Here is a 16,627-nt window from a genome sequence, read left to right as displayed (position 1 = left end):
TTTCATACCAGTGAGGGCTGTAGCCCGTGGTATCACCTCCTGGGGAAATGCGGGAAACCTTGGCATTTAGGGTTTTGAGAAGCTGATTCTTCTGAAGACTTCAAGATATCTTGGAAGGAGCAATCCTGCTCTGGTGGAAAGATGGAGGGGAGGTCCCATGACTCCTGAGTCACACAGACCATGATGCTTGAGGAGAAGAGAGGGCTGGGGGATGTTCACTTGCAGTAGATATCTGGCTGTGGGGAGCGAAGCAAGCACAGCCCCAGCAGCCTGGTTGTTAACATCACCATTCCTCTTATTCTCAGAAACTCAAGCAAATGCTTCAGCTCCTCGTTTCTGCCTGTTGACAGTGCCAGGGTGGCCATGATTCAACCCAGCTTCCAGGACTGAGTGGCAGAGGTGGTGAGAGACCTGTCTCAGGTATGACGGAGACAACCAGATAGCATGGGGTTTAATGGGGTGGCGAAAGGGTATGAGGTAGCTGTGAGATTTCTTCAGCAACACCCCCTGCCCTGTGTCCCACAGCCCCTCCTTGGGAGAGACTGGGACTGGGGAAGCTCCAAGGTCACCAGCCAGTCCTCTCCGTTCCCTGCCCTTAGTGAGCTCCTCAGACCTCGCTGGAAGACCTGGAAGAGCCACAGCCCCTTTTCAAGCAAAGGCTTCTCCATCCGCACCCGTGCCCCTGTCTTGCAGGGTGAGGCCCCACGATGGCACTGATGGAGAGCATGTACTCGGTGGAGCCAGTGCCCCACGGTGCCGGCCCCACCTCGCTGGACGTGCTCAGCTTCCTGGACACCCTGGTGAACAGCACAGAGGAGCAATGCTTCGGCGCCCGCTCCCGCAGCACTGTCCTGGAAGGGCTGCCATTTGGCGGCGTGCCCACCGTGCTCGCCATCAACTTCGTCCTCTGGCTGGTGAGCAGGCCAGGAGGGTGCCATTTCCATGGGCACCGCAGCGCCTGGCTGGGGTGTCAGAGACTGGCTGTGAGCATAAGTGTGTGTGTTACGGGTGTGCTGACAGCCAGACGTGTGTGCAGCCTGCATGCCAGTGTGCCCGGTTGTTTGGGGGAATGGGTGTGAGTGCAGGGGACAAAGAGCTTTGCCCACATCATGGTGGGCAGAAGGTGGCACTTGGGCAGCAGTGATGAGATCATGAAGCAGGAGCAGTTTGGCTTGAGGCAAGAGTTTTGCATTAGCTTGGGCTCATGTGTGGCAAAACAGAAAGGAAAACAGAAAGTGTGGGGAGACCCCATGGGGTGAGACCCTGTGGCAAAACCCTTCACCTCTCCTCTTCCTTTTTCTTCCAGCTTCTCCTCCTGGTCTTCTCCTGCCTTCGGAAAGCGGCATGGGACTATGGGCGCCTGGCACTGCTGATGGACAATGATAGGTAAGCAGGATGCAAGGTCGCCGCAGGTAGTGGTTCCTCCGAGAGGGCTGGCAGGAGGGCCAGCGCTGCAGGATGGCCCATGGAGAAGCTCAGCAGGTGTTCCTGTCCCTCCTTCCCACTAGGAATGGCCTGGTTGCCCTTGCCCATGGAGGCACAGGCACCATCTGCTGCAGGGAAAGGGGAAGCCCAAGCCGGCTTTGATTCCCTCTTGCTGGCACCATCTGTTGACGGTGCTCTCGGTGCCAGGGAGGGCACCGTCCTGGGAAGGACAGAGGCCCAAGAGCTGCTTTCGGGTGGTGACTGAGATGCCCCCTCTCCCCCTGCCTCTCTCGGGATGAGCAGGGCTGGCCAGAGGAGGAGGCAGAGGGAGACACACAGTGATAACACTGTTCCTCATGTCAGCAGGGCAGCTTGCCTGGCCCATCCTTTGGGCTAGGTGCAGAATCCCCCCCAAAATACCAGTGTCCTGGTGAAAGCAGAGCCCAGACCAGATTTCCAGGCGGGCTGTGCTGCCCGCAGCTGTCTGGCTGCAAGAGCATGGTTCACCCCAGGCAGCAGAGCGTCTTTTTTTGGGCAGGCAGCACACACAGGACAAGTCTCTGCAAGGCCAGGCAGCCAGCAAGAGGAAATGTAAAAGCCCCTCTCCTGCCTTCTCCCCTCTCCAGCTCCTCATGGGCTCAGGCTCTGGAGCTGAGTCTGGCAATGGACAGGCAATGTTTCCCTTCACCAGGGAGATCAAAAGGGCAGTCAAGACTTGAAATTCAAGCACTGATTACATTTCTTTTACTGTAATGCCATTTGAGGGCTGAAATCAGTGGAATATAAAAATCTGGTTCAGCAGGCTCTCATTCTGGAGCTAAGGCCAATTCTCCACCAGCCACACTGCCATGAGCCAGGGCCACAGAGAAGCCACAGGAACACATCAGTGCAGAGGCACCCAGTGCAGCCCCTGTCCCGAGCCCAGCAGTAGTTGCTGGTCCAGCCCCAGTGCAGGATGCAGGGAGGGGGGGGAGGCATTTCCCAGGCTGCTGTCCTAGGAGAAGCTTCTCCAAGGGTGCTCATCCTCTCCCATCTGCTGTTTCTCTTCTGCCTCACCCCTCCGCTCCTCCCCTCACTGCAAAGTTTGACGTCACTTTTCTATGGAGAGCAGAGTGAGAAGGAGAAGTCCCCGTCGGAGAGCAGCCCCCTGGACATTGACAACAAGGATGTGGTGAGTGCTGGTGGCCGTGGCACCAGGAGCCCAGGCTGGGCTCACTCTGGCCCAGCCCACCCTGCTCTTCCTGGGAAACCCAGGTCAGAAGTTAAATGGGAGAAATTAAATCCTCCAATGTGGGGTTTCCTGCTTAACACCCTTTAGCAGTGGGGTATTCCTGGGAAAGCTGGAGGTTTTCTTTGTCCTGGCTTGGTTTGAGGCATCCACCTTGAATGGAAGCTTCGAGGGGATGCTCCCGCCACGGCGAGCGTCTCCCGGCTGCGTGGCTGTCCCTGCCAGCTGCAGGGACCTAGTCAGATGCATGGCCAGAGCCTTGCTCAGTGACCTTTCTGGCCCCAGCAGGACAGAGTCCCCTGGATCACACCTCCATCTCTGCCAGCATGGTGGCCTGTGGGGGCTTTAAAGCCATCTTTTGTTTCTCTCTACCACACCAGGCAAAAAACAGGTTTTGCTGGAAATGAGCGTGGACCAACACATTTTTCTGTCTGTTTCTTTCTCTTTTTCGGCAACAAAAATCAGTCACTGGTGTGACTATGAAAAAATGACAGAACTTCTTAAAAAAAGCCTAGGCAGGAAAGGTAAATAAGCAAAACCCTTGTGGGTGGCAGAAGGCCTGTTTAAAGGCTCGGTACTGGATGCTCTGGGCAAATGCCTATTGCTCATCAAAAAAATAAGTGAGAAAGACCACAGGGAATGCCAGCACAGATAAAAAGCAGATTAAGGGAGATTATTAGATGTAAGAAGACATCCTTTTAAAAGTTAAGCTGTTCCCAAATGAGGAAAATCTAAACTCTGCCAGGTTACATGTAAAATGCAGTGAGCAAGTACTGGATTTTTATTCACACATCAGGAACAGGAAACCTGCCAGAGGGTTTGTAAAGCCAATAGTTGGTGAAGATAGAAAATGCTTGCTGAGGAAGCAAGAATGTGTCAGGAGAGCTAGATAAAGTTTTGTTCCCTGTATCCAGTGAGGAAGAGCTCGACCAAAGCACAAGTCTTATGAGGAGCAGCTGAGGGAACTGGGGTTGTTCAGTCTGCAGAAGAGGAGGCTGGGAGGAGACCTCATCGCTCTCTACAATTACCTGAAAGGGGGTTGCAGAGAGGTGGGTGTTGGTCTCTTCTCCCAAGTGACAAGTGACAGGACAAGAGGAAATGGCCTCACGTTGCGCCAGGGGAGGTTTAGACTGGATATTAGGAAAAATTTCTTTACTGAGAGAGTGGTGAGACACTGGAATAAACTGCCCAGGGAAGTGGTGGAGTCACCATCCCTGGAGGTGTTCAAGGAACGTGTGGATGAGGCATTGCGGGACATGGTTTAATGGGCATGGTGGTGTTAGTTGATGGTTGGACTTGATCTTACAGGTCTTTTCCAACCTTAACGATTCTGTGAATTCCTGCACAGGAGCCTTTCTCTGCGGGGAAGCACCAGAGCATCCCCCCAACAGCAGGGTTGCAGAATGAGGTTGCAATAAAAGTAGCCTGACAAATTCCCATCACAAATTCCCAGGAGCACGCATGGGACTTCTCACTCACCCTGACATGAATAGCCAAGCTATTGACTGTAGCGTACGACCTCTCTCCTGCATGTGGGCATCCTAGAAAGCTGGGAATCAGCTGATAAATACTGTTTTTTCAGAAGGGTTTCTGGAAAACCCAAGAAATTACAGCCCAGGGAGCTTGTGGTCTGCATGGACAACCTCCCAGACGTGGTTCTCCAGAGCAGAGCCCTGGAGTAGGGCATAGGAGGGGAGTCATCCCGGCTGTGCTAAGGGGGTGTTGGGCCCCCACAGAGCTGTCGGGTGCATGGGGATGCCTGCACCTCCAAAGCCTCCTGCTGCGGTTGATCAGATGAAGCTGAGCTGTCGGGTAGGAGGGAAGGTCCTGGCTTGGGTAAAGCTGGGGAATGGAGAGGAGGAAGAAGCTGCCCGCTCTCACGGGGCAGGGTAAGGGAATCCCACAAGGGGCTGCCTGAGGTCTCTCCCATCCAAGGTCAGCATAAACCCTCTGGAAAGGAGGAGAAGAGGAGGGGCCCGATGCCAAATGTTATTTGGTACAGCCATGACAGGGAAGACTGCAGAGGGACCTTGAACTTGCATGAACCAGCACTGGTAAAATGTAACATAATGCATAGGGGAGAAAAACTCTAATATTGCATATGCAGTGACAGGGAATGAGCTATTACACAAGATCTTGCAGTTGTTGTATATCGCTCTAAGGCAGTGCTGGCTCAGTGCTCAGTAGTGGCTAAAAAAGCGCATTGTGTGTTAGGGACTGTCAGGGAAGGCACAGAGGAGGGAGCCTATGTTACAGAGATGCCCGTGTTTCCCGTTCCTCCTAAGGCAGCTGCCTTTGGCCACCACTGCAGACAAACCTCTGGGCTGAGCATTGCTGAGCTGCCCTGGCCACTGCTTCTGTTTGCTCAGCCCCCCGGCCCCAGGCACCGCACTGTCTGCACACATCCCCAGTGCGTGCCATGTCCTGGCTTCTTCCTGGGGATGTGGGGGTGGTCACCCCTGGCTCATCCTGACTCTTTTCCTTTCCAGGGATTTTGCTCCTGGCTCATTTCTATCTACCAGATGAAGTAAGTGTGTGTCCTTGGCATCGCAGCCATGCCCCACCGCTGCCCACCCCTAGGGAGCCAGTGCCCATAAGTGGTCATGCATTACCCAGAGCTGCTGGGACCGGCGGCTGAGGAGAGCCCTCCTAAAACATCCCCCTGGGAGAGAGAGCAGAGGGCTCACCTCTGTGTTTCCTCCTGGCCCCTGGCTCCTGTCCCAAAGGAACAGGCTTCAACCTCTTCTGGTAGAAGCTGGTCCTATAGTGGGATGGCAGCCTGAGGGCTGCTTGTGTCTCCCATTCCCTCTGTGCCCAAATCCCATGTGCCACAGGCAGAATGCCTGTTGGCATGGGTTGTGTGAGGCCGGAGCAGCCAGTGTCCCCTGGGCGGGAGGTGGTGGGGAGGCACGACCAGTGCTCACTCGCACCCGCCTCTCCCCCAGGGACGAGGAGATTCAGAGCAAGTGTGGAATCGACGCCACCACCTACCTCTCCTTCCAGCGGCACCTCCTGGTCCTGCTGATGCTGGTCTGTGTGCTCTCCGTGGCCGTCATCCTGCCCATCAACTTTTCGGGGGACCTCCTGGGTAGGTGCTTCCCCAGTTGCAGGATGGCTCAGGAGCATGGCACAAGCTTCCCCATCCTTAGGCTGAGCACCCTGCCCTGGGGACAGAGGGCAGAAGGACCCCTCTGTCAGGAGCCCCCGTGTGAGCAGGAACCCACCATCAGCTGTGGGACAGAGGAACGCAAGAGGCAGGGACCTTCAGGGCAGCGGGGGCTTGGCGAGGACCTGGGAGATGGAAAAGGAGGGAGAAAAGACCAGAGCTACTAACCCTGAAAGCATGGACACACACACTGCACTGGGTTCCTGTAACCTCCGGCTTCTCTTCCCCTGCAGGACACAATCCCACCCACTTTGGCCGGACAACCATCGCCAACATCCCAACGCAGTACGTGGCTCCCGTGTCCAGGGGGGTTGTGGGCGCTGCTGCTGCAGTGGGCACTGCTGGGAGTGCCCAAGCACGGCGCTCGCCACAGTCCTGGAACAGGGATGGGTCCACGTGAGCAGCATGCTCGAGCACCGTCGCGGTAGGCAGCCTGCTGGTACTGCTTGCTGTACCCTGCTGCTGGCAGAGGTGCTCTCGGGCGTTCTGGGTGGCCTCATTTCTGCAGTGTCTCAGCCAGCACCCTGGACACTGCCCATCTCGTCCCTGGGGTGGGGGTCCGGCATATGGGTTGGGGAGGTCCTGCTGGGCAGTGGGGGTGGCTGTGGGTGAGGCACTGAGTGCCAGGCTGGTCCATGTGCCACGTGCCCACGACAGTGCTCACTGATCCCCTCTTCCTCTCCTCCAGGGACCGTCTCCTGTGGCTGCACAGCATCTTCGCTCTCATCTATTTCATCCTCACCATCCTCTGCATGGCTCACCACTCTGTCCACCTTGAATACAGAGAGAACGAGAAGGTGAGGAACCACCCTTCCTCCAGCCCTGCCTTGTGCAGCACTAATGGACAACTTTGTGCTTTGCAGAAAGGATGGTCCCAGTAGGTAGGGAGAGCTTTAGAAACAGCCTGGGACTGGGCAGGCAGGGAAAGATAAGGCTGGTTTTCTCGAGCTTCTGGAGAAAGCCTGGCAGCCTGGAGGCAAATCTGTCTCTCCTGCTGCCTTGTCTCTTGAGGTTGAAGCTCTGCTGTGTTTGTCTGGGAGGTGGCAGCGTCTGGCGGGTGTTGAGGAGGTCTGTGCTGACCACCCTCTGGGGTGGCAGTCTCTGGCTCACCTCTGCCTTCCTGGCAGCTGGGCAAGCAAGGTGGCAGCGAAACAGCCCATGGACCCCCATCCACCCACCCTGCCCCTTCTCCTCCCCCAGGTTGCCCGGACACTGATGGTTACCCACATCCCCAAGGAGATCACAGACCCTTCCCTTATAATCAAGCATTTCCAGTGAGTAGTGGTGTGCCGCAATCTCACCAGGGTGGCTGGCAGGCAGGTGGCAGGGGCTGTTCCCATCCCCTGGCTCCTGGTGCCACCATGTCCCTGTGTCCGCAGCGAGGCTTATCCCAGCTGCACTGTCACCAACGTCCAGTTCTGCTTTGATGTGCGCAAGCTGATGAAGCTGGATGCGGAGAGGTGAGTGCGTGCAGGTCCCCGTTTCCTCTGCTGGTGAATGTGTTGCTCCTGCCCAGCACATCTAGGGACTCAGTCTGTCTGTCTGCTGCTCCCCAAACGACCTTTGTCCCTATCGGCTTCCTGGCAGGCGCAAGGCAATGAAGGGGCGGCTTTACTTCACCACCAAGGCCCAGAAAGAGGGGAAGATCATGATCAAAACCCACCCCTGCGCCCGCATCTTCTGCTGCCACTTCTGCGGCTTTGAGCAGGTAGGTGGGTGTGGACAGGGCTGCAGGCAGCACATTTCCACTGTGGGGGGAGCAGAGCATGGCAGCTCACCCGTGCCACAGCCCAATGAGCATGGCAGAGCCCTGGCTGCTCCCACAGGTGGATGCTGAGCAGTACTACGGGGAGCTGGAGGAGAAGCTCACAGATGAGTTCAACGCCGAGCGCAACCGCATCACGCTCAAGCGGCTCGACATGGCCTTTGTCACCTTCCAGGATGAGCGGATGACAGCTGTGTGAGTGCCTTTTGGACGTGCCAGCACAGTCATGTCCCCCAGCCTGGTGGCCACCACCGCTGGGGCACCTTGCCGGCTCCTCCAGCCGAAGCAAGGCAATGGGTGTTTCCTCTGTGCCTCTGCCACCTGCAGAGATTGCCACTCTGTTGGGACTGCGGGAAGGGTCTCATAAGAACTGGGGGGCAGTCCTGAGCCCTCGGTTCGGACCTGACCCCTGGCTCCTTCCTCCTGCAGGATTTTGAAGGATTACAGCCACATCTGCTGCCGCAAGCACCCCCAGCAGTCCTCTGTCACCACCGTGGTCAAGTCACACCACTGGGGCATTCGCTATGCCCCTGCACCCAGTGATATCATCTGGTGAACCCCCGTGGCAGGAGAGGGAGGGAGGGCGAGCAGCTTGGGGGAACCCATACCCATAGCTATAGGGAGCCCATACCCATAGTTATAGGGAACACATATAGCTGTAGGGAACCTGCTCCCATAGCTGTAGGCTGCCTTCTCTGGGTGGCAGGGGCTGACAATCCCTCCTGTGGTCATAGCAGAAGTCACCAGGGGTGACTGCGGTGATCACCCCACGGGTGGCAGGGCTTGGCCAAGTGAGGTTTGGGGTGATTGCCAGCCTCTGATTTCTGCAGCCTGACTCCAAAGTCTCCTGGTGGCATGGACCCCCCACTGCAGTCATACTCTGGTCCTGGGGCTTCTGCAGGTGTCAGCGCAGCAGCACGGGGAGGGGTGAGAGGTTGAGCTCAGAACATGGGCTGCCAGGATGGTCAGTGTGGGCAGTGGGAGGCAGAGCTTCGGGGAGCCAGCCTAGGAGACCCGGGACATGTGGTGTTTCCTTCGCACTATGTCCAAGTCATGCTTTCCTCTCACAGGGAGAATTTATCAGTCCGTGGCACATCTTGGTGGGTGAGATTCATCCTCCTTAATATCTGCCTCTTTGTCCTCCTCTTCTTCCTCACCACACCAGCCATCATCGTCAACACCATGGATATGTTCAATGTCACACAGCCTGTGGAAAGCCTCAAGGTAGTCCCTGGGGCCCCATGCCAGCTTTCCCAAAGGGTATCCATTTCCAGGCTTGTCCATGACAGGGGGAGGGCACCCGCTCTACACTGGCCCAAGAAGACGAGCCATCACTGGGATGAGCATTGATGAGAGGCAAGGAGTGGTCGTGCTCCTGCTTGCCATCCATCCCCTTCTTGATGTGTTTCCAGTGACAGAGCCCTGGGGCACCTGTGCAAACCTGAGCTTTGGTGCTGGTGTCCATGGGGGAGGGCAGGTTGGTGTCCATGCAAGAGGAGAGGGGCGGGAAGAGTTCCAGGAGTTGTTAGGAGCTGCCAGCAGCACATCTCCTTCCTGCTCATTGACCTGTGATCTGTTGGGTGGACGCTGGGGCTCAGAGCGTGCTCATGGTGCCTTTGGCTGGCCTCAAGCTCTTACCTCCTGAAACAAATGCCCCTGCTCAGGGAGGGGATGCCCCAGCCCTCTGTTGCACACATCATCCTGCACCAGGAGGCCCAGGGAGCTGCCTCCAGCATGGCTGAGCTCCAGTGGGCTCCTGAGGGGGTGTTCAGCATCTCTTCTCCTACAGAACCCCATCATCACCCAGTTCTTCCCCACGCTGTTGCTCTGGGCCTTCTCCGTCTTCCTGCCCTTCCTCGTCTACTACTCGACATTCTTCGAATCGCACTGGACGAGGTAACTGACTGGTCCCCACACTCCCCCAGGGCTGCGGTAGATGGGAGGAACCTCAGTAGGACTCATGGGACCCAACCTGCAGGGAGGCAGGCAGTGGAGCGGCAGACCCCCACAGAGCCCCATGGGTGTTGCCCTCCATGGAAAGACCCCCAAGTCCATGCCCAAAGGATCCTTGCCATAGCCCTGAATGCTTCCAGGCTGCTGACAAAGGCAGGTGGAGCTGGTTTTAAGATGAGTCTGAAGAAGTTTGTGAAAGGGATGGTGTGATGGTGGACTGGCAGCAGCAGGGCCATGACCCTGACTCGGGTGACACATCCCAGCCATGCTCCCAGCCCTCCAAGGCAGAAGTACAGGTTCAGGATTCTCAGAGTCTCCTATCAGAGGAAGCTCTGCCCAGCTCCTAAAATGTGCTGTTTCTATCTTGACCCTCCACTGGCCCCAACCCCTGTGCCTGGTCTGCTGAGTCCTTGCAGGAGCTTTGCCACCACCTCCCTTCTTTCTCCCAGAGAAAACAGGGGCTCCTGAACCCGTTGTAGACAGCCAGCTGCCTCTTGTTGGGTGTCTACACCAGCAGGAATGGTAGAAGAGGGCAGGGATGAAGGGGGTGAGAGGCTGGGAGGACAAGACCTTTCACTACAGCAGATTTCTTCATGGTGACTCCCCCCAGCCTGGGAGACGCTTTGCAAGGCCCCACTAGATGCACAGATCAAACACACGTGGCTTCCTGGGGGTGGGAGTAGCTCCTCGGTGAAGAGCGAGACCCAGCCCAGCCTCTTCCCCCCACCGGCTGCTCTGCCTTGGAAAAGTGCAACGTTCTTTTCTTGCCTCCCCTCTCTGCAGGTCAAGTGAAAATCAGCTCACCATGCACAAGTGCTTCTTTTTCCTGGTGTTCATGGTCATCATCCTGCCCTCACTGGGACTGAGCAGGTATGGACCACCCTGCCATGCTCCTCTCCCTGCTCCCTGGCAGCCGGGATCAGAGCTGGGCCCCTCGCCTCCCGCAAGCCAGCCCCAAAGGGCTAAGGGCCCACCACTGCTGAAACATGGCTGTCTCTGGGGAGGAAAACACTTGCTCTTTAGCCGTGCCAAGCTGCTCCCAGATGGTCACGGACAGAAAGCTTCCCTCTGGAGGAGGAGGGGAGTGGAGCAGCTTGCCAGGCTGCCACAGCTGACCCAAGAGTGCTGGTGGTGCCCTGCTTGGGGTCAGCCCTTCAGCAGACCCTGAAAGGACCAGGTCAGGTATCTGCATGGCTCCAGCTACAGCAATCCTGACTGTCTGGGAGGCGAGCACCCATGCCATGGTGGTCCCATGAGACAGAAGGGGCTGTTGTGTCGATGTAGGGTCCAGAGGGTCTCGCCCACCCGGTCCAGGGGAAAGCATGTGCCTGCTGGGTGCCCCCACATTGCTCTGCATCTCCCCCTCTTTCTGAGCTGCTCCTCTTCTCCCCCCTCCAGCCTGGACCTTTTTTTCCGCTGGCTCTTCGACACCCACTTTCTGGATGAGGCCGATATCAAATTCCAGTGAGTAGCAGGGAGCTCCTGGGTGAGCGGGAGTGCCCAGCATCAGCCCCCAGCAGCTCTCCTGGCCGCCTGCCCGAGCATCCTCTCAGTCTCTGTGTCCTGGGGCAGGTGCGTTTTCCTCCCGGACAACGGCGCTTTCTTCGTCAACTATGTGGTCACTTCCAGCCTGATCGGGACGGCCATGGAGCTGCTGCGCATCCCGGGACTCCTTGTCTACACCGCCCGCCTCTGCTTCGCCAAGTCCGAGCCCGAGCGGCTCCACATCAAGCGGGTACATGGCTCTGGTCACCTCTGAGCCTACTCAACCCCCAGCAAAGCAGGGCCGTGCTCACTGGAAACTCAGGGTGTCCTGGTCCTATGGGGAAGCTTGTGGGGACAAGACACTATGCAAGGGGTGCTGCTCGCCCTGACCCCATGGGAATAATGGGGGGGCAAGCATGTGGGCCAGGGTGTGAAGGCAAGGACAGCCTTTGCAGAGGCAGAGGCAGTAATGGTGCTCTTGATTGTGCCCCAGAGCCAAGCCTACCAGTTCCAGTTTGGACTGGAGTATGCCTGGACCTGCTGCATCTTCTCTGTCGTCATGACCTACAGCATCACATGCCCCATCATTGTCCCCTTTGGTGAGTACGATATCATGCCCCCGGCCCTGCTGCCCCTGGCCCTGCTGCCCCCGGCCATGCCAAGAATGGCCAGTCCAAGCTGCCAGCAGCAGTGTGCGAGTACAAAATTCCCATGTGGTACAGGAGGATATCATCCCCTGGGCCACTGTCCCTGAGCCCTGGCTGTCCCCGAGCCCTGGCTGTCCCCATTGTCCTCCCCCCAAATGGCCCCTCTCCTCCCACCAGGTTTGCTCTACATGCTGCTCAAGCACATGGTTGACCGGTACAACATCTACTACGTGTACATCCCCACCAAGCTGAACCAGCGCCTCCACGTTGCCGCCATCAGCCAAGTTGTGGTGGCCCCCATCCTCTGCATGTTCTGGCTGCTTTTCTTCTCTGTCCTGCGCCTTGGTAAGGAGAGCTCAGGGCTGCCATCCGCCACTGCTGAGGGTCACATCTGATGCTTGGGGGGACAAACCCCTACGTTAGGCACGGCATGGAAGGTGGGAAGGGGGATGGGAGGGGGGAAAGTGTGATGGAGACCTGGCAGATGAGGGGAGTGTCAGCTAGTGTTTTGGGAAGGGGGTTGAGAGCTTGTAAGACCCAAAGCAGGCACCAGCCTGGGTCTCAGATGGGTGTGCAGCAGGTCGTTGGAGGCTCATGTGCTGCCCCAGCATCTCTCTGTTCTAGGTCCCACCCGCCCTGTCACCCTCTTCACCTTTGTGGTCCTCCTCTCCTGCATCATCTTCTCCTTCTTTGGCCTCTGCCTAAAGAAGCTGCAGCCACGGAAGCCCTCCAGCTACCAGGTGAGTGCGGACAGCTGCCTGTCCTGTTCTCTTGCCCCACTGCATCTCCTCCTCGCCTCTCTGGGGTGCGTTTGCTGTGGGGAGTCTGAGGCGGTGCCTGGCTGCCCCCCAGCTTCAGCTGGGGACCCACAAGCCATGGTTTCCTTCTGGCCTTCCTCTCCCAGATGTCTGACCAGTCTGAAGGCACCTTCAACGATGAGCGGAGCAGTGTCTCCTCCACCCCCAACTCCAACGTGAGTACCCCTCCCCAGCCCTGCTGTGGCCCCCCCCCTCACTCCCCTGGACTCTGACCTCCTGCCACCCCCCGGGGCAGCTCTTTGTGGCCACCGTCCTGCAGGAGCCCGAGCTGAGCCTGACGCCAGCGGCCTCCCCGGCACACCAGTCCTACGGCACCATGGGCAACCACCTGGAGCCAGCAGAGGATGGGGAGGATGGGGGGCTGCAGAGCTTCGAGACAGAGCTGGAGACAGTGGAGGGCGAGTACAGGAGCGGCCCTGTGATGGAGAGCCAGGCCCGCTACCAGTGAGCATCCTTGCTGCCGGAGCGAGGACCAGCCATGCTGAGAATGGAGGACGTACCGGGGGGCAGGAAGAAGCCTTCCCAGCACTGGCGGGGGCCACCTCGATGATGGGGTGGGGGCATGACAGGACTGATGTGACAGGGGGACCTCATTGCATGGGAGGTGGCGGGAGGCTCTGCCGGTCCCCTCTGGCTGCCCGGATCGGCTCAGCCCCACCCCAGTGCCCTCCCATCCCCACCTGCCTCTTCCAGCCCATCGTAGGGAAGAGGGGGTGCAACAGTGTGGGGAGAGGGTCTCTCTGAGAGGCCATGGTTTTGGGGGCAGGAGGGAATCCCTGGCCCCTCCGTGAAGGGGAAGCAGCCCAGACAGCTCAGATGAATGTGCCTGCCGCCACGCTGTCCCGCGGGTCCTCAGTGGCAGGGGACAGCCACCCCTAACCCTTTTTTCCCACCTCACTGCTTGCAGCAGCCATCCTGCTGCCTCCGCTGGTGCTGGCTGTGCAGGCTCCCGCCCGCTCCCGCTGCTGCCTCCAAGGCTTTGCCCATTAAAGCGGGGACTGCTGAAACGCGTATACTTTGCTGGAGGAAGTGAGTGCCCCTGGCTGCTCCCATTTCTGCCTGAGCACCAGCGGCCCTGTCCCAAGGCAGGCATCAAAATGCAAGCCCAGCTCTTCTCCACCCTCCCACCCCATCCCTCCATCGCTGCTGCACCATGCCTGTGCCCTTGGGTCCTCAGGGAGGAGTGGGAGGTCAAGGGACGAGCGTGTTTAATGGCTGTCAGGGCAGCTCCTCGTCATCCCGCTCCCCTTGGCAGGATCCCCTTGTGCTCGTGCTCTCCCTGGGGCTGGCCCTGGGACCCTGCATGCTCCATCCTGTTGCAACAGAAATGGGGGGGGCGGGCTGGCAGGACTCCTGTCTCTGGGTCCTGGTCCACCACATCCTGCCCTCGCCCACAAGCCGCAGCCATGGGATGCTCCCCCAGCAGCCTCACCGCCTCTCAAGTGTGAGTCCTGCTGTGGTCAGTTTACATGTGCCGGCTCCTGCCCAGGCAGCATCCCTGGGGTTTTCCAGCTCATCTGCAGCAGCCGTGGAGGCTCCTGGGCACAAGGGCAGATCCTCACCCTGCTCGGCCCTTCTCCCACCAGGCTAGCCCACCTGGGCATGCTGGCTCCTTGCTCGGACCTGCTTTGGCCTCAGGGCTGATTTTCCTGCTCCTGATTTTCCTGCTCCTGATTTGCAATTCTAGCCACCATCCCATGGCTGTGCTGGGAGGGAAGGGATGACGATGCAGCTCTGCCAGCACCGGGGCTGCCAGTGTGGGGAGTGCTGCTGTGTGAAGGCAGATGCTCAGCCATGGCCTCACTCAGCATTACTGGTGCTGCTGGGAGGGGGGTGCACAGTGTGCCAGTCCTGGCGGGGGTCAGGGTTAAAAGGCAGCCCAGCAGCAAGCTGTGGGTCTCTGTTGGACTCAGGTGGGCCCTGGGACATCCCTGTGGGGCTGGTGGGTCTCAGCTCGGCCAGCTGGCAGTGCTGTGGCCCCCGTCCCACCCACACTCCTGCATGCTGGGGTGATGGCTGTGGCTCACTAGCCGCTGAGTGGTTGCCTTGGGGGAGTCTTGAGCTCAGCCACTCCCTCCAAACCCCAAAAAGCACCCTGGGGGGCTTGCAGGTCCCTGCTCAGGTGCCCCCAGGGCTGCCCACAGCTCAGCCGCTGCCCTCACTGCCTGCTCTGCGGGCCGCCCTGGCCGGAGCCGGGGGGATGCTGGTGGCCTCTCTCCAGGTGGAAGCAAGTGCCTGTGAGTGGCACTGCATCCTTGGGAGCTCGGGCTGCTGGTCCGATTGCCCTTGGCTGCCCCGCTGTAGGAATGTGCCAGAGGTCTGTACCTTCTCGTGATTTATTGCTATGACCGTGCCTTGAATAAAATGACTTCACCCAGCTGCTGCCTGGTGTCATCACCCCAGGGCATCCTGCCCCGCACCAGAAGAGGGGGGACCCTTGCCACTGGAGCCTGTGAAAGTACCCCAACCCCTTTCCCCACCTGTGGGCTGCTTTTGACCCTTCCTGGGGATGTCCTGCAAAGGCTTCAGTGGTAAGGAGACTGCTCAGACGCCTCCCCCCCTCCAGGTACCTTGTAGCCCACCACAGTTCCCACAAAAACAAACCCCAGGGAGTGGGCAGAAGTAGCAAAGGCATGGGGTCAGGGGAGCACCCCGCTATGTCCCCTTGGAAAGCCTGGCACAGACCTTGGCAACATCCCCAACACTGGGAATGGGGTGCAGCCCCAGGACAGGCCTGTGCCTCCCCTACCTGTCCTCTGCCAGCACTCACCCCGTGGGCAGGGCTGGCTCAGGACACCACCAAAGGGGCACACACTGCCTGGAGGGAGCAGGAGGGTGGCCTGGAGCTCCTCTGGGACCACAGCAAGGAGTGGGGCAGCGGGGGGACCCATCCCATCTGGGGATGGAGCAGATGTTCCCAAAGCTGAGCTGCTCACCAGCAAGTCCCAGGGAAGGGGATGAACACCATTTTGGGAGCTTTTCTCTAGGCTGTGAGCAGACAGTGCTCTTTTGCTCCCTTCCTCTCTCCCAAAACACACTCTTTATACCCAAATTCCTACTTGAATGATTTGACTCTGGTTTCAGCAGGTCCTTCCTGTGGGCCCCTCCACGGCTCCCCCCGGGGTGAGCCCTGCCCAGCCAGCCTGGCTTACAGCAGGGGGCATGGGGAGGGCTTCCCTTTGGGTAAAAAACTGGAAAATTTAAAAACCCACTCCCCTCATCACGCATCCCCACAGAGCCCCCCCATGGCTTGTAATTAATGGTAAACGGGACTAAAGGCTCTCCTCGCCCTTGCACCGGGGAAGCTCATCACAGCCTAACGAGGTTGTGTAAGCCCCATCACATTGTGCCTCCACCACTCAGAAACCCACTCGCCTGATTACAGCCCGCACATACGAAAGTCCCTCACAACTGGGGCTGAGCAATTGCATGGCCTCTCCCGCTGTGCTGGCTGGCGGTGGGCAGTGCCAGGGGCATTCCCACCAGGCAGCTGCCAAGGCAAAGGGGTGGTTTGTGGGAGCCTTGGCAAACCTCCGTGCGGGCACAGGGAGCCGAAGATGGGTGTGCTGCTGGGGGTTGCCACGCTGTGTGCAGTGCTGAGGTTGGGCTCCCACCACCAGCCCTGAGGCTGGCAGCAGTGCTCCCAGCCAGGAAGAGCTGGAAAGTTTATTTTAGCAATGAACCACAAGGAAGATTTCTTTGCATTCAGATCTCTGCTGCTCTCCTTGCCTTTCGCAGTCCATCACACAACGCCCTGCAGAACAAGCCCCATCTTAAACGTTGCCCAAGGCAGAGCAGACTGCGGCTTTACCAGGACGCTCACTGTGCTTTCCTGTGGCAGGGCTGGGATTTCCAGCCCTCAGATGATATTACAGACCCTGAGCTGGCTTCTCCCCTCTAGGGACCATCCTTCTTCAGTGCCAAGGAGCCAACTCTCCCAGGGCTGGAAACCCACCATGTCAAAGCTAGAACGTTCCCCAGGAAGGGGGCAGCAGGACCTCCTGCATCCCCACCAGCTGCTCCCTGGGGCAGGGCTGCCAGCGTGGCTCTGCAGTCCCGCTGGCAGGGTAGATATGCCGCATGGAGCTGGGCAGGACTTTGCTGCAAGGCCTGGCCCTGCTGCTGCAGGCAACCAGCAGC

General features: G+C 58.6%; 1 protein-coding gene across 1 annotated transcript; it reads left to right on the top strand.

The window, feature by feature from the left end:
- The first annotated feature begins 716 nt into the window (after window positions 1–716).
- Window positions 717–12,935, top strand: TMEM63C (transmembrane protein 63C). Its single transcript, XM_059819525.1, has 22 exons — window positions 717–914; window positions 1,307–1,386; window positions 2,509–2,596; window positions 5,143–5,180; window positions 5,599–5,741; window positions 6,053–6,104; window positions 6,508–6,616; window positions 7,020–7,093; window positions 7,199–7,279; window positions 7,407–7,527; window positions 7,646–7,779; window positions 8,014–8,136; window positions 8,655–8,808; window positions 9,374–9,480; window positions 10,321–10,407; window positions 10,936–11,001; window positions 11,110–11,272; window positions 11,516–11,621; window positions 11,847–12,014; window positions 12,294–12,409; window positions 12,574–12,642; window positions 12,723–12,935. Exons 1-22 carry the CDS (start codon window positions 717–719, stop codon window positions 12,933–12,935), a joined length of 2,490 nt encoding a protein of 829 aa, XP_059675508.1.
- Window positions 12,936–16,627: the final 3,692 nt, after the last annotated feature.

The sequence above is a fragment of the Gavia stellata genome, chromosome 7 (genome assembly GCF_030936135.1).
Source record: "Gavia stellata isolate bGavSte3 chromosome 7, bGavSte3.hap2, whole genome shotgun sequence".
NCBI classification, from domain to species: domain Eukaryota; kingdom Metazoa; phylum Chordata; class Aves; order Gaviiformes; family Gaviidae; genus Gavia; species Gavia stellata.
Note: the sequence above shows the minus strand (reverse complement) of the source record. Positions and strands in the feature narration are given on the sequence as shown.

Coding starts and splice junctions, on each gene's coding strand:
- TMEM63C (XM_059819525.1), top strand. CDS start 717: ATGGAGAGCATGTACTCGGTGGAGCCAGTGCCCCACGGTGCCGGCCCC. Junction 915..1,306: donor TCAACTTCGTCCTCTGGCTG/GTGAGCAGGCCA, acceptor TTTTTCTTCCAG/CTTCTCCTCCTGGTCTTCTC. Junction 5,181..5,598: donor ATTTCTATCTACCAGATGAA/GTAAGTGTGTGT, acceptor CCTCTCCCCCAG/GGACGAGGAGATTCAGAGCA.